Source organism: Squalius cephalus, assembly GCF_949319135.1.
Source record: "Squalius cephalus genome assembly, chromosome: 1".
In the NCBI taxonomy this organism is placed as follows: Eukaryota; Metazoa; Chordata; class Actinopteri; order Cypriniformes; family Leuciscidae; genus Squalius; species Squalius cephalus.
The window spans coordinates 27,580,364-27,602,397 of record NC_137122.1 but is presented as its reverse complement, the minus strand read 5'-3'; the positions used below and the strand labels follow the sequence as shown (position 1 = coordinate 27,602,397).

General features: G+C 36.6%; 3 protein-coding genes across 5 annotated transcripts; 2 read left to right on the top strand and 1 right to left on the bottom strand.

Annotated features, from left to right (window-relative positions):
* The first annotated feature begins 418 nt into the window (after positions 1–418).
* On the top strand, positions 419–7,786 carry tmem205 (transmembrane protein 205). 2 transcript variants are annotated; one of them, XM_079864989.1, is made up of 4 exons: positions 419–567; positions 6,290–6,405; positions 6,510–6,673; positions 6,753–7,786. In XM_079864989.1, exons 1-4 carry the CDS (start codon positions 539–541, stop codon positions 7,053–7,055), a joined length of 612 nt encoding a protein of 203 aa, XP_079721115.1. In that variant the 5' UTR covers positions 419–538; the 3' UTR covers positions 7,056–7,786. The 2 variants fall into 2 exon arrangements, with proteins under 2 accessions (XP_079721115.1, XP_079721116.1); XM_079864990.1 differs by lacking the exon at positions 419–567 and adding an exon at positions 5,486–5,648.
* On the bottom strand, positions 2,673–4,274 carry elof1 (elongation factor 1). The gene is made up of 4 exons (XM_079865022.1): positions 4,162–4,274; positions 3,480–3,606; positions 3,331–3,401; positions 2,673–3,221 (listed from the first exon to the last, which is right to left on the bottom strand). Exons 2-4 carry the CDS (start codon positions 3,593–3,595, stop codon positions 3,157–3,159), a joined length of 252 nt encoding a protein of 83 aa, XP_079721148.1. The 5' UTR covers positions 3,596–3,606; positions 4,162–4,274; the 3' UTR covers positions 2,673–3,156.
* A 1,387-nt stretch (positions 7,787–9,173) lies between the features above and the next one.
* Positions 9,174–21,095, top strand: rab3db (RAB3D, member RAS oncogene family, b). Of its 2 annotated transcripts, none has more exons than XM_079892623.1 (6): positions 9,174–9,346; positions 12,621–12,854; positions 18,564–18,682; positions 18,767–18,891; positions 19,764–20,352; positions 20,856–21,095. In XM_079892623.1, the coding sequence occupies exons 2-5, from the start codon at positions 12,621–12,623 to the stop codon at positions 19,946–19,948; spliced, it is 663 nt and encodes a 220-aa protein (XP_079748749.1). In that variant the 5' UTR covers positions 9,174–9,346; the 3' UTR covers positions 19,949–20,352; positions 20,856–21,095. The 2 variants fall into 2 exon arrangements, with proteins under 2 accessions (XP_079748749.1, XP_079748748.1); XM_079892622.1 differs by having other exon boundaries at positions 19,764–20,497; positions 20,856–21,058.
* The last annotated feature ends 939 nt before the right edge of the window (positions 21,096–22,034 follow it).

Here is a 22,034-nt window from a genome sequence, read left to right as displayed (position 1 = left end):
AGACAAAAAATGCTGGGTTGTTTCAACCCATGTTTGGGTTAAATATGGACAAACCCAATCGTTGCTGGTTTAAAATGTAAAATTACTTTTTAAATTTAAATTGAAACAACCCAGCATTTTTTAGAGTGAACCAATAATTACACTTTAAATCCAAACCAATAATGCCCTTTAAATCAGAGGTTGGTTGGTAATACCGTACCCTGCTCCTACAATCTGCCTGCAGTTTTCAAGTAATTCTGAATGTGTTGACTAGCTGGTTCAGATGTGTTTAATAGGGAGTTTTCAGGAGTTTCAGAGCCTTGCCCTCCCAGGGGTGTCCAATCCTGCTCTTGGAGGGTCACTGTCCCGCAGAGTTCAGCTCCAATCCTAATCAAACACACCTGAACCAGATAATCAAAGTCTTACTAGACATACTGGAAACTTCCAGGCTGGTGTGTTGAGGCTAAAGCTGGAGCTAAACTGTGCTGGACAGTGTTTGGACACCCCCTGCCCTAAACGCAGATTCACTGACAGGAACGTTATTCAGGGACTAAGATGGATGTTGATCCAGGAGCATGTCTTGCTGAGGTAACCACATTAAGCTTCTTGATTCATAGTTATCACTACTAAGAAAATTGAGAGGAAACTTACTTTAAAGTCCCCCTGTAGTCAATAATTGTATCCCTTAAAACTCACCTTTGATCACCAAAATGACATATTTAAACGTTTTTTCCTTTAAAAAAGAAAGCCTTCATGCCTTAAAATAGCTTGAATGTAACTCTACACCCTTGCCTTATTTAGTATACGCGGTTCTATGTATATGCTAATGAGTCCCGCCTCCACTCACTCACAGCAGCTCAAAGATCCACTCGTTGATCTGATTGGTTACGAGGTAGTTTGTGTCGTCCGAACCCCAGCACTGTCTTGTTCACTGCAGTTTTAAGGAGAAAATACTCAGCAATGGTGTTGACTCATGAATTTACACAGGGTTTGTGTTAAAGCATTTTAAAAACACCACATAGATGTATAAACAACATATAAAGCTCGATTTTCACCACAGGGGGACTTTAATCTTAAAGTACAGCTAGCAATTATAATTGGAAATTTAACGTATTAAGTGAATGAAGTAAAAAGTATATGTCTTTCATAGTTTAGAATAGCATATCCCCAGGCTAAAGATTGAAAGTGTAATTGTTAATATATCTTAATAATTAAGCTAGTATAATGACTGTTTATTGGGAGGATTTGGGGAAAAAATATTTCTGAGCATATTTTTTATTCAGTTTATCCGTTACAAAAGTAAATAGACAGAGCGAATTGACAAACTACTGTTAAAGAGGGCTGTTGAAAAGCAGTTTTTGATTACCAAAGCATACTGTGAAAAATCATGTGAACCAAATGAACCAGAATTACTTAAATTGCACTTTTGAAAGGAATGACTGTCACTCCCTGAGGCTATATGCTCTAATGCAAAATGATTCAATAAACTTGCATATATTCAAGCGTGACTGTTTTTCAGCCTGTCAAACCTGACACTCAATGATCAAAGCGACCAATCATGTGAGAGGCATTATATTTATGCAAAATTAACTCGATATAAGATGTTTGTGAGACCATTCTATATACGAAATAATAACAATGTGCAGAGTTAATATATTTAGCTTATGAACGACTATAAATTGTTAAGACATGACTATATTTCTCCCTCATGACATTTTTAAACGTGTTAGAGACTTTTATATATCAAAGCGTTGTGTGTGTTAAGGAATGTCGTTGTTTTGCATTTCTGCTGGAAACAGCAGAACACAAGATCATCATAAAACAGTGAATCTTTATTTTGTTTCTCACAGGTGATAAAGCGTGTCCCTCTTGCATCAATGCTTCAAATGTCTTTATTTATATGAGGCTTAGCAAGTGAAAAAACAAATAAATCACTATTTTCAAATAACTTGTCTTTATTTTCTATTTATATGAATACTTGATAAAAACTGAAATCTTTGTAACAGTACAGACATTACAATTTAGGATACGTGTACACAAAAACAATGTACTAAAAACGGAAAAGTTTTTCCTTTGCATTTTTTTTCGCGTACAAACGACGGTCAAAACGATCCCATTCACACAGATCCGCGAGAACGAATAAAAATGCTGTATGCCAGGCCAGTAGATGGCGACGTAACTTTATAAAGAAACAACACGCCTATAGGCTGAACAAGTAATACACATAACGTCACCATTTTCACAGATTCATGTTTTTGTAGTTTATACTATAGCGGTATATAGTTTTCAAAAACTTGCACTTTGAAACCAGTTTCCAAAAGTTTGTGTTTTCAGGCCACAAAACACCGCTGTTGTGTAAATGAATGGCCAAAATGCATTAAAAAGTTTTAAGTTTTTAGTTGAAAATGGCCTCTTAAATGAGGATATGTTTACACGAAAACAATGTACTAAAAACAGAAAGGTTTTTCTTTTTTCACTTTCAGACGACAACTTTGTCAAAGTGATCCCTATTCAAACAGATCCATGAAAACGACTAAAAACACTGTATTCACTCCAGGCCAGTAGATGGCGGTGTAACTTTGTAAAGAAACAATGCACCGTAGGCCTAATACACATGACCTCACCATTTTCACAGATGTGTGTTTTTGTAGTTTACACAGAGATGATAACAGTATCGTTTAAAAAAAAAAAAAAACCTTCCCCTTTGAAACCGTTTCCAAAAGATTACGTTTTCAGGCCCCAAAACGCTGTTGTCGTGTAAATGAACAGCCAAAAAGTTTTCCGTTTTTAGTTCTTAAGTGATTCAAAAACAACAGAAACAGACCACAGTTTTCCACAAGAGAGAATATGCAAGACATTTATTGACACTAAATGGTCTTATAAAAACCTAAATTGTAACAACTAAAAGATTAGAAACTAATGAAAAGAAAAATGGCTGAATTAAATGAATGACATCCCTTGCATTTTCTCAGCATTTCTGTAAAACTAAACAAAAGGGAAAAGGCTGGATTTTAAACCACGATCTCAATGTTTCCTGAACCTTCATCTGTGGCTATATTAGATCATTCTCAAGCAAAATCATTACAGTGAATCATTACATGGGGTTAAAAAAAAAACAAACAAAAAAAACAAACATAAAGCATAATTTGGTCGTCTGTGACATTTGACCCAGGAAAACTACTGATTGGCTGCTTCACAAGCATCTATCCAATCACTGTACACGTCCACGGGCTCCGAGAGATCTGAGAGGGTGTTTAAGGACAAGAACAACATCACTTTAATAACATTCATCATCACACTCTTAATAATTCACATGCACATGTCTTTTCAAACTGATTTTGAGAAGGATACAGGTTATTGGTGTCTGGAATTCTTCTAGACACACAGTACATGATATTATCCCCGTGTTTCGACTCCTTTCCCTGGAATGAAGTAAAATGGTTGTGTGTTAGAGATTGTTTTGTTCTATGCAAGTCTAAAGAGTATTCTAGTATTCTTACATCTTGACGTCACATGATTTCTCGTGGTTACAGAAGGGGCAGGTAAACTGGGTGTCCAGGTTTCCCGTCATCTTTTTCTTAGGAGGAGGTTTTCTCTTGGACTTTCTGCGTCCCATCTTGTCAAAAGCTTCAAGGAGGGGAAATTATACATGTTGACAAGCACAAACAAAATTGGATCAATGATAGTTTTCATTTTAATGTTTATGAAACATGAAGGCGCTGCTTGTGTCATATATGAACAATAAACAGAAGCAACAGCCTTGAGGTTTACAATAAACACAGATCATGCTAACCTTCATGTAATGACATTCAGCATCTAAAAGTAATGTAAAATTAATCTACATTCTTAATGGCAACATATTAAATCACGCTAGCTGTCTCAACAGGTCTTAAAACTGCCCAAATGAAGAGACAAATAATATTCAAACTGATGCATTTCTAGCTGGGATGTTTCTAATGTTTCTTTTGTTATTCGCATTTTACAGTTTTGTGATATTTAGAGGTGCTCGAAGATCTCAAGAGTTTTAAGTAAGGCAACATATAACAGAAAAACAAACAAAACACAATCAGTAAACTGCAAATACAATGAAAACCCGAGCAAAACCATATGGGTAAAACTCCCGCGATATATACGAGCATTTAAATAAGACATTATGCCTTCGGTGAAAAACAAATCCCTCACCAAAACTGCGCTTAACGTCAGGCGACTCTCGCTCGGAGAACAACAGCACACACACTGCCTGGGATAAACAAGGGATCCGGTTCACTTCCGCCCGGTCACAGGAGTTCAGGAGCGGCTCAGACCTGAGCCCGGAGCGGAGCGCCCTCTACCGAGGGACACCGGAACTACAACATGACTCGACATTCCGAGCAAAAACAAACAACGCAAAAAATTCAGTCTAATACATTGTGTGCGTTTTATGTGTGCATACTTATTATAGTTATTAATATTACCAAACAATTCGCCTTTTATGCTCTTAAAATGAGGATCAGCTCTGACTCCAACCATTAAAGGAGAAGTTCACTTTTAAAAAGAAAATTCTGTCATCATATAATCACCCTCATGTTGTTTCAAACCTGTATGAATTTCTTTCTTCTGCTGAACAGAAAGGAAGATATTTAGAAGAATATCAGTAACCAGGCAGTTTTTGGGTCCCATTGACTTCCATTGTAGGAAAGAAATATACTATGGAAGTCAATGGGACCCAAAAACTGCCTGGTTACTGATATTCTTCTAAATATCTTCCTTTCTGTTCAGCAGAAGAAAGAAATTCATACAGGTTTGAAACAACATGAGGGTGATTATATGATGACAGAATTTTCATTTTAAAAGTGAACTTCTCCTTTAAACACCAGAACGGCAACAAACTGTTATTGAGTGTTTTAGATCAACAATCTATAGCATTATCAAAAGCATTTTTATTTATTATACTCTTATATATATATATAAAAAAAAGATGTGTTGAATGTTTAATTCATTTTATGTTTGACTTATTTTATATTAGTAGATTGAGTTTGATGTTACCAAGCCATATTCCGTATACATCTCGATCAATAAACTCCTAACAAAACAAATACTTTTCATGTTTTTAGTAGCCTATTATCAGTGTTGAAATTGTTGACTAATTTAAATAAAGCTGAAATAAAATGACACAAAATGATGAAAAAACTCAATTTAATTTTTTTTTTTAAAGAAAATTCGATATGTTAACTTGGCATCTAAACTTAGCACAAACAAAAAGCATAATACAATTACTAAAGCTGAAAAACTTAAAGTATGAAAAATATTAATACATATTATAGTATTATAGAGTCAGTGTTATAACCCAAAGTTTTGATGATTTTATGTTAGTTATCTGTTAATTTGTCCCAATTTTGGGTGGGCATTAGAAAGACAAGCAGCTCCTTGCATCATGATTGGATGATATGCGTCCTCACATTTGAATAATAGAGCGTTATTGGATGAACTACGTCCATGTATTTGAAAAACAGAGCGATTGGATGTTGTCGTTATGGAGGCGGGACTAACAAGTTAGGTGTGATAATCGAACAAACAGGAGCAGCAGAAATCTTGTATAGAAGACAAGACAAGACAAGACAAGACAAGACAGGTTTCTTCGAAACGGATTAATATAGAAAGACCTGCATAAAAAGACTAAAAAAAATCGGGTATGTATTTTTTATGAATGGACATGATTTACCCTGAGAAGGAAATTGCTTCAGTGTTTCATGCTTGCGTAAGTAACAGAGAAATTTCGTGAACGACCATCACGGAAGTCTCGAAACGTGCTGTTGTCATTCCTCTATTAACGGGACAGAAGGTAAACCGATGTGAATTTGGTGGATCCAAAAACACAAGCGATCAGGATCATCGCTAAGGTTCACATGCTAAAAGACTACAGGCTGTGTATTGCAATTGCATGTTGTTCTCATCTTATCAATATCAGTCCAGCACAAAACTGCTCTTATCTATGGAGAACATTTTGACACACTTTGAATGCATGCATGCAAGTGTGTGTGTATATATATATATATATATATATATATATATATATATATATATATATATATATATATATATATATATATATATATATAATTACACTTGCATGCATACACATAACGTAGCCTACATTCAAAGTGTGTCAAAATGTTCTCCATAGATAAGAGCAGTTTTGTATACACACATATATGAATGTATATGAGTGTGTGATGGTGTGTATATATATATATATATATATTAAGAGAGAGAGAGAGAGAGACTGCATCTTTATGTGTGCTGATTATTGATTGATTGATTTTCACTTTAGTTTTCAGAAGTTAATTATGGCTACTGAGGGAGACCCAACTGACTTTATGAAAGTGCTTCACCTTCTGGTGATTTCGTTCACCTGGGGAATGCAGGTGTGGGTGTCTTTCATAGCAGGTAAATTAATGTACACAAGTATTAAGTTACTTTCAATTAATTATGCTTCAATTATGCTGTCATAAAACATGCCATATGATCCTAATTCCATTTCTCACCCTCAGGTTTTGTGCTGTTCACCCAGGTATCCATGCACACGTTCGGTCTCGTGCAAAGCAAGTTGTTCCCGTTTTATTTCTACTGTCTGCTGGGCGGTAACGCAGTCAATCTGGCCATATATGCCGTGTACCATCCCAGAGAACTGCTGGACTGGCACGAGGGCATACAGGTGACCCGTCAAAACTTTATGCATTAATTTTCCCCCACTATCATGCCTCTCTCACGCGCTCTTTTAATATTCCCAACAGATGAGTCTGTTTTTTGTGGCCGTGATCATGGCCGGTCTGAACGCACAGTGGTTCGGTCCGTCTGCCACAGAGAGCATGCTGGTCATGCAGGAGATCGAGAAGGAACATGGGCTGGGAGCTCAGGTGGGTATGAGCGCCAACAAGGAAGGATACCTCAAACTGCGCGAGCAGGACCCCAAATACAAGGAGCACAGATCTACCTTCTATCACTACCATGGTCTGTCTAACCTCTGTAACCTCATAGGCTTTGTCTCCACCACCATCAATCTCATTTACCTGGCCCTCCATTTGGGAACTATATGAGTATGAGAGAGTACAGACAGACAGATATTTTTAATGAATTATCCTGTGTCTGTTCGCTTTTATTTTGTCAAACTGTTTTGTATAACAATAATGCTTCTAGTTTTTATACAACAAGAGTGTTTAGTTTTCTTTAAGGTTAAAAGAAACAAATTCAGACCCAAAAGTGAAACGAGTGAAAAGGTGCCCAGTTGATTTTGCATTCACACTGTCCCTAAAAGTGGAGTCAGATCTCTTTTTAGTGCATTTCTATTTTTGACTGGGTTTCAGTCTATTTTCCATTCACACTAGAATATTATTCTTTTAATTATAATGTATAATAATAAACTGAGTTGTAGGAAATTGAATTAAAATAATAATACTCTTCTGCCATAAGTTCTTCACTTTAAATGAAAGGCAGGCTAAAACCTTTTGCCTTCTTTTTTGCATTGAACTAAAGTGTGTTTGTGACAATTTTTTGTGATTTTTATTTTTATTTTTATTTTTTTATGCATTAACTAACAATGAGCAATACATTTGTTACATCATTTGTCAATCTTTGTTAACTTTAGTTAATAAAAATACAACTGTTCATTGTTAGTTTATGTCAGATCAGGTCTATTAAATATTAACAGATAAAACTTTTGATCTTAATAATGTATCACTAAATGTTCAAATTAACCAATATTAATAAATGTGGTGTTAACTAATGTAATCAAATGTTAACAAATGAAATCTTATTGTAAAGTGTTACCAAAAAAAATTATATATATATATATATATATATAAGGCATAATTCTTGTGAACTGCTTTCACAGTATATTTTTCGTTTCTTTATTATATATAGATGCCCAGCCATATTAAATTATATTATTATGGATGTTCATTGTTCACAGTATTTCTCCCTACTTTAAAATGTTTCAAAGTGGGTAATTGCACTGAATATTTTGTTTATAATAAACACTTCATTGATAATATAGCTGTTTATGATTGCTTAAAGAATGTGTTTTGGTCAAGTATGTACTATAATTCTTCTCTGTTTTTGCCTTTATGCTTCACAATGTGAACAATACTTGTATTTTCCCACTAGAGGGCTGTTTGTGGAAATGAGAGGACCAACTTTAGGATTGACAATCATAAAATGCTGTTTATATATTTCTGTATTTGAATGACACTAAAATGGCAATTGAACTCTATGGAAAAACAAATGTACAGTAAATGAACCTTTGATCATCTTTGTAAACGTATTGTTTGAACAGCAAAGTAAATTTCCTGTTATGACAGTGGATATGGAAAAGAGAGCTGTTGAAGATGGATTTGGATTTGGCATATTCAAGCCTTTGCTGTGAAGATGTGTTGATTCTTTTTAATCTTTAGTTTTTAAAACAGTTTATTAATCATATTTTTACTTTTAATTTAAAAGTGTGTGTGTGTTTTTAGAAAGCCAACTGACAGAAATTGTTTTATTATTTGGATTGACCCTGAACAAACATCAGTTCACTTGACAACTGCTGTGTTTAGCTCAAGTTGAGTTTTTAAATAAAATAAAATGGATGTGGCTACAAATATGTGACATTCTGACGCTTACACAGTAAACGCTAGTTAGAATTGACAAAACAGACACTTGCAAAACATAAATGCTAAAAAGACTTGGGTGACATAAACAATAAGGAAGAGATTTATTGAAGGATGCCATATTCACAAAAACATAACGTGTGTAATTATGACTCAACCAGTGCCAATGTGATATCAATGAAACTAGATTTGCATTTCATGAGTTAGGATTTGATATTAATTGACAACCTACAGGAAGTAATGGCATCCTGGGAAATGAAGTGTTTTTACACCCTAGGCAATTGAATGAAAGATTATTTATTAACAAATAAAAACAATTAGCCTACATTATTACTTGTCTATTTATCTATCGACTTTTTTATTTTTAGCCAAGGATTTTCCATTTATTTCCTACTTACATTTTCATATTCCTACGAACTGTAAGTCCGCATCCTGTTTGCTACCTCAATTTAAATTAACTTCAAATATAGACAGATATTCACATTTCCTATATAGAGAAGGCTATATATTTGCGAAACAAAGAGTGTGTAAAGAGGAAGAAAAAGAGCTGAGGTGCTGTTCAGGACGGAGCTGGAAACCGCTGTGTACACACTTCAGATCCGGGAGCTCCGTCACACACACACACACACACACACACACCGACCGACGACGACAGAGTTTGTAACACACGCTTTTCCACGCGAGGAGGTCCCGGTGGCTTTACCGGAGCACGAGCTAAAGCGCCGACTACCCGTCTGAAGGTAGGAACTCAATTCAATGTAGTCTTTGCGTTTGAAAGTTATTTTTTGACCCTCATACAAACATTTCTCTTTCTCCGGATGGGAAAACAACAGCAGCTTCATGAACTTTGGGTCATGCTCGTGCAGGATATGAAATGTTTACATTTTTGGTGATTATGTCATTGTTGGTCTTTAAAATAGTTTAGAACGTCAGAGAGTGAAGATTCGAGTTCAGTCTAGCAGCACAAGAACACTTTCAAAAACAAGTATCCATTTACCGTGGTGCAATTACCTTCGAGGTACTTTAAAATACCATGTAAATACTATGGTAGGCTACTGTATATCAAAGTGTTATGATGGTATTCTTTCTGTTAGGAAGGACAGGCTGAAAAGAAAGTTGAGGTGAAGGATTTATACCATTTCCTTTTTCATTCATTTAATCAATCACTTTATTTATGTATTCATTTTTTAAATTATTTATTAATTGCTGTTATTGTTGTATGGTAAACCTCCTGCATGCATGGATCAAACAACACATTATTTAGTTACATATATTAGCTTATGTATTTTATGAATTGTAGTTGTGATTGTCTGCAATGCATGAAAGCAAATTGTGTCCCGTTTAATTCCATTATGCTGGAACACAGTTGTGGACATCTGCCAGACGATCAATAGACAGATCAGCAGCACCATGGTAACCAGAGACCCCGTCCCTCAAAACACCATTTGGCCCTCTGGGGAATCTCAGATGTTACAGATCACTGATCTATAGCCAACCATTGCACATTCAACCCAGCTGAGGTGCATTTTGGTCCTGCAGGTCTCTGAGTTTTTGCAGAGAGATCTGATCGTTGAAATGGAGTTGTTCATTTATGCTGTACAAATTACATGTAGTAAAACACATCCAATGGAAGTCTATGTGGCAAGACATAAGGTTTAAAGCAGAAAGGTGAAACTGGTATTTTACTTAAAGCATATTTTTTCCTCCAGTTGTAAAGCTGTCTAAATCATCCTGTTGGCGAATGAACTTCTGGTTAATGCGAAAATGGCATTTGTTCCATGTAGACCTATTTTATGGATGGTTACATCACATCCCTTTCTGGTATCCTTGCGCATATGATGCATAATTTATTCATAGTTTATGCATAGTTTATCAGAACATCATACTGAAACTTTTGAACGTCGAATTAGACACAAAGACCCTTACATAATTGTGCAATTGTAACCGTGCAAATAAAACTGTGGTACAATTTTCCTCAATAAGGATTACATGGTTGAAGATGATGCCATATTTCTTGTGGTTGTGGGTCTTTATTATTAATGTGAAAAACGTAATGTTAATTGGGGGGCATGGGGTTCCACACAGTCCATAGCATAAGCACTATTGATTTGTCTCCTTAATGGGACAATTGGGATGGGATTCAGTGTTCTTACTAATGGACGGAGAGCTGTGCTGAGTGCCATTTGGTATAAAACTATTAAATTGAGCTGTAAAATGAATGCTGAGCAAATGTTCGCCTTATCAGATCTGTTTTATGCTGCTGTTTTAATGGTTTCATACAGATGCACTTTTGAACTGCAGAAATTACAATAAATAAAATCAAAGCGGCTATAGGGGGATTTGGGTCGCCAGTGTCTCATTATTTTAAAAAAAATCCTTTTAATGACTTTGTCTTTGGCTTCAGTTTTAATTTTGGAAGGCCTCATGGAGCCAGTGCACATGCTCAGCATGTGACAAGGGCTTTTAGGGAGCTTAAGGCCTAAGAAACCACAGTTTTACTCAACTTTAGTGTTCATTCGAACAATAAGGCAGTAACAGCGAGTTAAAACGACGTTGAATAGAAAAGTATGCATGTAATATCTGCATTTAAATATAAATGCATATAATTGTGAATTGAAAGATATTATTGTAAGTTATTGTGTTTTTTTTAAAAGTGATAGTTAACAAGAAATATGTCATTGTTGGTTTCAGAAAGACTTTGAATACTGTAGTCGTACAGGCTACATTTATGTTTTTTTTTTTGTTTTTTGTTTTTTAATGATGCCTTTTTTGCCATCGTTTTACTTCATCAACCCCAGTCTCCACTTTAATTCTATATTATTGTCCAATTTTGGGTTTGGTGAGATTTAAAACATCTATATATTTTAGAAAGAAGTCTCTTATGTTCACCAAGGCTGCATTTATTTGATAAAAATTGCAAATATTATTACATTATAAAATAACTGTTTTTGTTTGAATATATTTTAAAATGTAATTAATTCCTGTAATGGTAAAGCTGTATTTTCAGCATCATTACTCCAGTCTTCAGTGTCACATGATCCTTCAGAAATCATTTTAATATGATTTGATGCTCAAGAAACATTTCTGATTGTCATCAATGTTGACAACAGTTGTGCTGCGTCACTTTTGATCAATTTAATGCATCCTTGCTGAATAAAAGTATTATTATATATTTTTTAAAATCAGAAGCTGTGAGTAAACTATCCACTTAATGCATTCTGTGCTTCCTTTCAAAATAGGAAGATGTTTCAAAACCTCGCGAGTGTGTCTTATTGTCTTGCCCAACGATTTTGCAACCCTACTGTACACTGTAATCTGAACGTTAGGATTAACCACCAGACCAGTTGCAAGCTTCTCACACAAAACCGCGAAACTGAGCATGAATATTAGTCTTTCAGCCCCTCCAACTCACAAACTTGCCGTTCTAAATTACTACTGCAAATGAGTTCAAAAAGATCCTAGCTAACAAGTGCTCTTGTGTGCTTCAGACAATAGCTGCTGTGGGCAGTCGGCCTCTTTGTTGTAACATCTCCACCTCTGGAGTGGAGTGGTGTTCGGAGCGCCTGTTAATGGGTCTGCATGCTTTGTTTAGCGGACCGTCGCGATGGAGACGGGCCGTGAGGGTCTGATTGATCAGCTGAAGGGTGGAGGGGTTGTGTTTCCATTCCCAAGAGTTTGCTTGTTAGTTTGGGCTCTCCTGTCGGCGGAGATGGCTGGTTCTGAAGGTTGTGCTCTGAGGGTAAACAGATATTCGTTTTCAGACCTGAATGTGTCATTTATTCGAAGTCAACCCGAAACAGTGAGACCGTTTGATAAGAAAAAATGTTGGACTGTATGTTGTTGTTCTTGCATGTGTTTAGAAATTAAATGGGGTCGATTTCATGTCGACTTGAAATGACACAATTTGGAATAACAAATTTCGTATAGTTTTATGTATTTAAATAGTTGTAGGCAACTTCTAAATGAAATAAGAATTTCTCAATTTTTTTCTCTTTCTCTTTTTCTCTCTTTCAGATGGCATCAGTGGCCAACTCACACCTCCAGCCGTCACAGAAAGACGCAGCTGACCAAAACTTCGACTACATGTTCAAACTCCTCATCATCGGCAACAGCAGTGTGGGTAAAACCAGCTTCTTGTTTCGCTACGCGGATGATTCCTTCACTTCAGCCTTCGTCAGCACGGTGGGCATCGACTTTAAGGTGAAAACCGTTTTTCGCAACAACAAGAGGATCAAACTACAAATCTGGGTATGTTTGATTATCACCTGATCAGTAATTGGAGAAATTCTCTTCAAACTATATTTAAAGTTCAAGTTCGCTGATAGTTCAAACCTGAGAAGATTGTGGAAAGGAATGAAATCTGCTTATGAAGTCACCTTCTAAGTCCAATTTCTGTAAATTGCTTTTAAAATCCTAATCACAAGTGTCTGCAATAGTCGTGGACATTCTAAAAGTAAAGGTTCTTTATTGGCATCGATGGTTCTATGAAGAACCTTTAACATCCATGGAATCTTTCCATTAAACAAAAGTTTATTTATAGTGAAAAAAAGATTTTTTAGATTATTAAAATGTTCTTCACACTTAGAAAAACATGGTTCTTTTAAGAACTCTTCACTGAAAGGTTCTTTGGGGAACCAAAAATGGTTCCTTTATTTTTAAGAGTGAAGTCAAAGTGCGTAACTGGCATATTACAAATCATGCATGCATGTATAAATCAGCTTTAAGATTCAGTGGATCATGCATGACTTATAGGATAATAGTATATGCTGTAAAATGACTAACAGGGACTTTTGAGAATGTTTCTTCTATCTGAATGTGATGTGCTTTGTTTGCATGTGAGCTTTAAGATTTAGCCTCGGGACTGAAGGTCAGATAATACTGGTTTTATTAAAGAAAACATCTCAGAAAGCCATAATTATCAGCTGCAGATGGGTGTGTAGATGTGCTGTAATGTCAGTTGCTGGCTGGTACAGTACTTTGAGTGGGAGTGAAGTCAAAAACTCCTTCACAGGAGAAATGTTGCAATGATTTCCAAATTACGGATTAGCTGGAGTACTAGTGTGCTGCTATCTGCACAATAAAGTGCCTTATTATGCTATTTTAAAAGGTTTGGTTTGGATGTCTCCTACAATAGGTTTACATGATTCCAAGGTCAAAAAAACTTTAATTTTCTTATAATATACATTGTAGCATCACCTTTTTTTCTCAGTGTCGGTTTGATAAAGGATTCAGTCTTTATAAACTCCTCCTTTCTAAAAGAGCTACTCTGCTCTGATTGGTCAGATGGCCCAGTCTGGGGCACGTTCAAGCTCAAACCGGTGCGCAACTTTTTGCTACGGATTCCGGGTTGAATGACATGTTTCCTGGAAACGGTGTGCAACAGGGTTTGAGATACATTTTCTCTTGTTTGGTGGGTGTCAAAAATGTCAGCCCAATCAGCCGCAACATGTATATAAACCACGTGGTATAAAAGAGACAGCTTTAAAGAGACAGCTTCGCACAATAGGTCCAAGTAAAGTCGTTTACAAATGTGTCCGCTGCAGCTCGGTATACGCAACAATTGAAGATATTAGAAGACATGTTTGTCTTTTCATCCTGAAATGCTAGGCAAATGTTGGATCACAATAATTAGGAACCACAGTTTCCACAAATCCCTTCACTCCACTGGGATGTTCTCTTTTATTCTGGACGGCAAGGGCAGTGACTGTAACATCAAGCGCAAAGAATGGCCTTCTCAGCTGCCATAGTTGCAACTCTTGCGTCTTCAGAACAGGGTGTTCAACGCACCACTGTTTCCGTTTAAATAACGTTTTGCAACTTTTCGTCGGGGCTGAACGCAGCCCTGTTGTGATTGGTCTACTCTGCTCTGATTGGTCAGATGACCAAGTCTGTTGTGATTGGTCTACTCTGCTCTGATTGGTCAGATGCCCAGTCTGTTGTGATTGGTCTACTCTGCTCTGATTGGTCAGATGGCTCAGTCTGTTGTGATTGGTCTAGTCTGCTCTGATTGGTCAGATGACCAAGTCTGTTGTGATTGGTCTACTCTGCTCTGATTGGTCAGATGGCTCAGTCTGTTGTGATTGGTCTAGTCTGCTCTGATTGGTCAGATGCCCAGTCTGTTGTGATTGGTCTACTCTGCTCTGATTGGTCAGATGCCCAGTCTGTTGTGATTGGTCTAGTCTGCTCTGATTGGTCAGATGACCAAGTCTGTTGTGATTGGTCTAGTCTGCTCTGATTGGTCAGATGACCAAGTCTGTTGTGATTGGTCTAGTCTGCTCTGATTGGTCAGATGACCAAGTCTGTTGTGATTGGTCTACTCTGCTCTGATTGGTCAGATGCCCAGTCTGTTGTGATTGGTCTACTCTGCTCTGATTGGTCAGATGGCTCAGTCTGTTGTGATTGGTCTAGTCTGCTCTGATTGGTCAGATGGCTCAGTCTGTTGTGATTGGTCTAGTCTGCTCTGATTGGTCAGATGACCAAGTCTGTTGTGATTGGTCTACTCTGCTCTGATTGGTCAGATGCCCAGTCTGTTGTGATTGGTCTACTCTGCTCTGATTGGTCAGATGCCCAGTCTGTTGTGATTGGTCTAGTGACTCTAGTCTGCTCTGATTGGTCAGATGACCAAGTCTGTTGTGATTGGTCTACTCTGCTCTGATTGGTCAGATGACCCAGTCTGTTGTGATTGGTCTACTCTGCTCTGATTGGTCAGATGACCTAGTTTTTTGTGATTGGTCTACTCTGCTCTGATTGGTCAGATGACCTAGTTTTTTGTGATTGGTCAACTCTGCTCTGATTGGTCAGATGGCACAGTCTGTTGTGATTGGTCTACTCTGCTCTGATTGGTCAGGTGGCACAGTCTGTTGTGATTGGTCTACTCTGCTCTGATTGGTCAGGTGGCACAGTCTGTTGTGATTGGTCTACCGCTTACAGCGCATGTCGGAAAAGAAACTTTTCCATTTACATTCACAAACACCTGTATTACACACGTCATGAAAGGTAGTATCTGAAAAAAACATAAAAGGGGCACTTTAAATACTACTATGTGAAATAGTTATATATCATTATACATCAATAAAAATTTAAAAACAATAAAAACAAGTCTAGTATACTACATGTGACAGTACATACTACTTGCTGCATACTTAAGTATTCTACATGTTTATCACATGACTCATGCATGTTTAATTGAGTAAATGTCATTGAGTTATAACCTCACAAACATAAAAACGGATAATTTGAATTTTAATCCAATTCTTTGTAAAAACGTCATAATTTTTGGCAGTTTGATCATGCAGCTTATATCACTTAGTTATCACATCTGTCGTTAATCCGTCTTGCTATGAAGGTCAACTCGGGTCGAGTGCAGTACATTGTGGGATACAGTATCTCCTACAGTGCTCTGTCCACCATATACTGTAGTTCATCCAGGCATTTTATGCATACAAAACATTTGCATACTGTTCTTACTATATATTGCAGAAATAGTAATGGAGTAGAAAAGAGTAGCGTGCTATTCTAAATACTGCCAATCTAAATGGAAGTAGCTTTTCTTTAGGGATGAATGTGAAATGGATGGCTGCACACACAGCAGTGCATTTAGTCTTAATGTGTGCTGTGGCTCTGATCCAGAACTAGAAAAGGCTTGTGTGTGTTAGTTTCTGATAAAAGCTCCTCCTGGCCATGCAAAACCTCTGCATCGGTCATCCATGACTGGACTGGAATGACAGCGAGTTTGAGTATGGAAGAAAGAGCTCTGCAAATGCGCTGGAACAATTCTTTTGCAATGCATTTTTGCAATTTCTTATGCATAATTTAGAAATGGAAATAGGCTAGTTGTTGAAAATCTGGGCTGGTAAATTAAAGGTTTTGTGTTCAAATCCTAAAAGGAGATATTGATTGAGTGGTGGGACACTTAAACTCACAAATGTGTGTGTGGAACGATCTTTTGGACCATGATTCATGCCAATGATTCATAAAGCATACAGTTAGTATGATAGAAAATCATTGCATTTGTTTCGTGTGTCTTGGCCTTTATACCTGTATGGCTTTTATGTAGTAATAATTAATTATTCTATGCAAGAACAGAATAGTAATTATGCTTGCTGAATTATTGAATAAATATTCATTAGGGCACAAGCTTTTTTATTTCACCGCTCTGTATTCTGACAAGTCTTACAGCTTTTTTTGTCCTGACTGCTCATTGGAGCTCATCTCTGCTGTCTGTCACTCAAGCATTAATGGATCACGTGTAAACCTGTGTGACCCACTGGCTGCCGAGGCAACCCGTTCTCTCCTTCCTCTCTGATGATCGGAAGGCTCTTCATGCAAATTTTGTTTGGTCAATAGCAGGTTTCTAAGAGATGACGCAGAGTTGCTGTGCCAACCCAGGCCAATAGTCCTAAACGTGGTTGAATGATTTTTCATTTATTCATTAATTTATCTATCTATCTATCTGTCTCTCTCTCTCTGTGTGTGTGTGTGTGCGTGCGCTTGTACTTGTACAACTATCTTTGTGAGGACCAGTTTGAGCTTCCATTCAAGTGAGGACAAAGAGAGTAAAGTGAGGACATTTTGGCCGGTCTTCACTTTCTGAGACCCCTTTAAAGGCCTGTTTGAGGGTCAAGACTTTATAATGAGGTTAAGGGTAGGTTTAGGATAAGGGTTCGGGTTAGGCACTTAGTTGTGATGGGTAAGGTTAGGGTAAGCGGCTAGAGATTGCATTGTGTCAATGAATGTCCTCATAAAGATAGATGTACAAGAATGAGTCCGTGTGTGTCCGTGTGTGTGTGTGTGTGTGTGTGTGTGTGTGTGTGTGTGTGTGTGTGTGTGTGTGTGTGTGTGTGTGCGTTTGATTTATATTACATTGTGGGAACCAAATGTCCCCACAAGGATAGTAAAACCTGAGATCACCTCCATTGTGGGGACCAGCCAGCGTTCCCCACGAGGGAAATGGGTTAATAAACATACTAAATTATTTTTTTTTGAAAATGTAAAAATGCAGAAAGTTTTTTGTGATGGGTAGGTTTAGGGGTCGGGTTAGTGTAAGGAGATAGAATATACAGTTTGTACAGTATAAAAACCATTAAGTCTATGGAGAGTCCTCACAAAGATAGTGAACCAGACGTCTCTCTCTCTCTCTCTCTCTCTCTCTCTCTCTCTCTCTCTCTCTCTCTCTCTCTCTCTCTCTCTCTCTCTCTCTCTCTCTCTCTCTCTCTCTCTCTCTCTCTCTCTCTCTCTCTCTCTCTGTGTCTCTCTCTCTCTCTCTCTCTCTCTCTCTGTGTCTGTCTGTCTGTCTGTCTTTGTATGTCTGTCTCTGATTCAAGATTCAAATAGCTTTATTGGCATGGTGAAAGAAATCGTTACATTGCTAAAGCATTCATAACACTATACAATAAAAATAAATTAATTATATAAAAACAATTGGTATATATATACATACATACATGCATACATGCATACATGCATACATACAGACATACATGCATACACATAAACATAATAAAAAGGGGATCTGAATGGGTTCTGAAAAGGGGATAGAAAGTGTCCCTAATGTTTGTATAATTAGGGCAGGATGTCAGAAAGTGCAGCTGTTTCCATTTGATTCTCTGTGGGGTCACAGGCACTCTTCTCTGTCTCTGTGTCTGTCTGTCTGTATATAATAAGACTTAACATATAATATATAATATTGGTGGTGATGTTGTCTTGATGTGCATAAAACGATGTGGTTAAGTATTATGAGGATTTAAAAACAAAATATGTCAAATGGATGATCATACAACACGTGCTCTCCAAACGTGACTCCAGAAAAATAACAACTCTTGTTTGCCATCTACTGGTCATCATGGGTAATCACACTACAAAGACCATTTATCACATCATCAGCCTCACATCCCAGGATGTTGTGACCAATGACCATGCGTGTATAATTATGATAATTGTAATGATTATGTTGTTTAGGACACAGCCGGACAGGAGCGCTACAGAACCATCACTACAGCGTATTACAGAGGAGCCATGGGCTTTCTGCTAATGTACGACATCACAAACCTGGACTCCTTCAACGCCGTTCAGGACTGGTCAGTGATACACACGCGTGCATCTTCACCCTATATGTGTATTGAGAAAGTTTAATCTTGCCGTTATGCACATATTGCTCTTAGGGCCACACAGATTAAGACGTACTCGTGGGATAATGCACAGGTGATACTGGTGGGCAACAAGTGTGACCTGGAAGATGACAGACTCATTCCAACAGAGGACAGTCAGAGACTGGCTCATGAACTCGGTGAGAGGAAGCACGTTTTAGCCTTTTTGCCTATTTAATATGATTTTTATTCATGACTTATGCTGCCTTCATGCGTTTAATTTTAGAGAAAATGTAGCTATATATGTTAAAAAAAATAAGTGTATATGTAGTAGAAACATTTACTGTCACCAGTGAATATTTCTTTATTTCTATATTTCTTTCTTTATTTGAATCAATGCAGGAAAACCAGAACTTTTCATTTATTCATTCCTTGTTGTTGTTGTTTTTTTCTCTTCAAATTATCATTTTATTTTATTTATTAATTATCCCTCTTTCACTTAAATAATGTTTGATAAATAAGATATATGATTTATAAATAAGATTAACATTTTTAAATATATTATGTATATAAATAAACTAAAATAAGTTAAATACATTATACATGGATCTTTGTGTGTGTGTGTGTGTGTGTGTGTATATATATATATATATATATATATATATATATATATATATATATATATATATATATGTATGTATGTATATATGTATGTATGTGTATATATGTGTGTGTGTATATATATATATATATATATATATATATATATATATATATATATATATATATATCATACAAATATAAAATAACATATAATTGTATATTTTTTAATATTTTATTAAAAATATAACGTGACTACATTTTATAAATGTTTAATAATAATAATTACTGCATTTTAGAAAATAATTACTATTTCTATGTCGATGTTCCTCCACATTTAATCATGAAAACATGTCATGACAATTACTTAAAATAAATGTACTTAAAGTATGATATAATATTTTCCCTCAGTCTTTCCTCTCCTACCACATCCTTCTCTTATGCGTTTAGCCTTTTTTCCTCGTCTCCGCAGGTTTCCAGTTTTTCGAGGCCAGCGCCAAAGACAGCATCAATGTGAAGCAGGTTTTCGAGAGTCTGGTGGACGTGATATGTGACAAGATGACTGAAAGTCTGGACGGAGACGGTCCGGCGTCCAACCATAAAGACTCCAGTCAGCAGGACACTTCCTCCGAGGGACACGCCGGCTGCGCCTGCTAAAACAAACTCTCTCTGTCACGTCGAGAACTTCACTTCACTATTCACCACTGCTTGGGATAATCTTTGCTTTCCTTCTTTTAACCCAAACAGCATCTGCTAAACACGCTCAGTGTTGTTTGTTGACGTGGATTCATAAGTGGAAGTCGAGATAGGATGGTGTGGATTGGTATCTAAGTGCACTAGTGATGTACGTGACGCCCCTTACGGATTCACGCGTGCACACGCAGAGACGTAAACAACTGGAGATACTGCAAGGCCTCAGAGGTTCATGCACACACCCATTCCTCACGCTCTTCAATGTTCCTCACCCTGCTCGCCATCTTTTCTCTGTCTTTCCCTCAAAAAGCCCACGTTTCCATGGCTCTTTGTGGTTTTAGCACACGTTGGCTTTCTCGTCAGATACAGTACCTGGCCTGTAACGTCCACAGCTCTTGTGTTGTCTATCTGGGTGTCCATCTGCTTTAAACGGCTCATTCGGCACCATTATTGAGATAAATGCACTCTGTTTTTCTGATATGTGCAATCGTGAGCTGATTTTTGAAAGTTATGGTAGCTTGTTTCTGCCGCGGAATAAAAAATTTAAAAAGGTAATTGCGACTTTTTGTCTCTAAATTTTAACCTTTTTTTCTTGCAATTGCGAGAGACTCGAGATTTCGAGGGGCAAAAAGTCAGAATTGTGAGTTATTAACTTGCAATAACTTTTTTTAATTGCAAGTGTCACAATTCTGACTATTTCTCAAAAAGTCTGAAAAGCAATTTTATATCTCGCAAATTGCAAAACTTAAAAATCCATCTTTTTCGTTTTTCTAATATCTTTTCTAACAATTCTGAGAAATAGTCATAATTGCCAAATATAAACTAGAGAAATAGTCACAATTAACTTTTTTTCTTTATTATTCCGTGGCAGAAACAAGCTTCTATAGAAACCCGCATGTTCACACCCAGAAATATTAATGTTTTACTGTTTTACAAGTTATTTTTTTGGAATGAACATTTTCTTAGTTTATAATGCTATCTTATAATTTATCTATAACACAAAATGACCAGTATGCCGTCACATATTATTTGTAATATATTGTTATACTTTCTGAACTTATTAAATGTCTAACTAAAATTGGCGTCATTCATAAAAACTGTGTAAATATTTCATGAATCCATTCTTACATAAAACTTAAGTAATACATTCAATGCAAGAAATCGGTGACACTTTACAATAAGGTCTCATTTGTTAACATTAGTTAATGCATTACTTAGGGGTGTGCGATATCACGATTTTTTAGAAGCTACTAAAGTTATTCAGTGAAGAGCAGTAAGTCATTTTCTCTTTTTTTTGGATTAACATTAATGACAAGCAACAGCAGATATATTAGGCTACTTTAAGACCTCATGCACGGATACAGACACACGCCTGGTTTTCTGTAAAAACTGTCAACGAAAACTAACTATATTAGTTAACATGAACTAAGAATGAACTGCCTTGTTAAACATGTGATGAGGTCTACATTTAATAAATCCTGTAAAAGTATTGTTCATTCTTAGCTCATGTAAACTAATATAGTTAACTAATGTTAAGAAATGAAACATTATTGTAAAGTGTTACCAAAAAAACATTCTGATGTGCATTCAATTTCAGGTCAATGGTTTTACAAGCGTTTTACGGAAACAAGTTTTTCCGGGATTTACGGATAAGGTGCATTGTGCAATGTTTCTGTCACTTTACACACATAGTTGATGTCCTTTTTTAGAGTTAAATTAATTTCTTTAGCTCTGAAAACACTGTTAAAGGGATAGTTCACTTTGAAATTAAATTTTGGTATGTTTTAGCTTACCTCAAGGGCATCCAAGATGTAGGTGTCTTTTTTTCCGCAGTAGTTTCAATTTTAATATTTTTAGGTCAAACCGTTCTTGTCTGACAGTCATACCTCTTATAACACACCCACGTCCAAGTGATCTGAGGGCGCGGGCGCTTCCTAGTGTATATATCTATGCACCAGTCTGCGCACACGTCACACACCAGGATGCGCTCACGCCCTCAGATCACTTGGACGTGGCTGTGTTATAAGAGGTAAAAACAATATAAATACTG

Coding starts and splice junctions, on each gene's coding strand:
- tmem205 (XM_079864989.1), top strand. CDS start 539: ATGTTGATCCAGGAGCATGTCTTGCTGAG. Junction 6,406..6,509: donor GTGGGTGTCTTTCATAGCAG/GTAAATTAATGT, acceptor TCTCACCCTCAG/GTTTTGTGCTGTTCACCCAG. Junction 6,674..6,752: donor ACTGGCACGAGGGCATACAG/GTGACCCGTCAA, acceptor TATTCCCAACAG/ATGAGTCTGTTTTTTGTGGC.
- rab3db (XM_079892623.1), top strand. CDS start 12,621: ATGGCATCAGTGGCCAACTCACACCTCCAGCCGTCACAGAAAGACGCA. Junction 18,683..18,766: donor TTCAACGCCGTTCAGGACTG/GTCAGTGATACA, acceptor TATTGCTCTTAG/GGCCACACAGATTAAGACGT. Junction 18,892..19,763: donor GAGACTGGCTCATGAACTCG/GTGAGAGGAAGC, acceptor TCGTCTCCGCAG/GTTTCCAGTTTTTCGAGGCC.
- elof1 (XM_079865022.1), bottom strand. CDS start 3,595: ATGGGACGCAGAAAGTCCAAGAGAAAACCTCCTCCTAAGAAAAAGATG. Junction 3,402..3,479: donor AAATCATGTGACGTCAAGAT/GTAAGAATACTA, acceptor ACTTCATTCCAG/GGAAAGGAGTCGAAACACGG. Junction 3,222..3,330: donor ATTCCAGACACCAATAACCT/GTATCCTTCTCA, acceptor ACACCCTCTCAG/ATCTCTCGGAGCCCGTGGAC.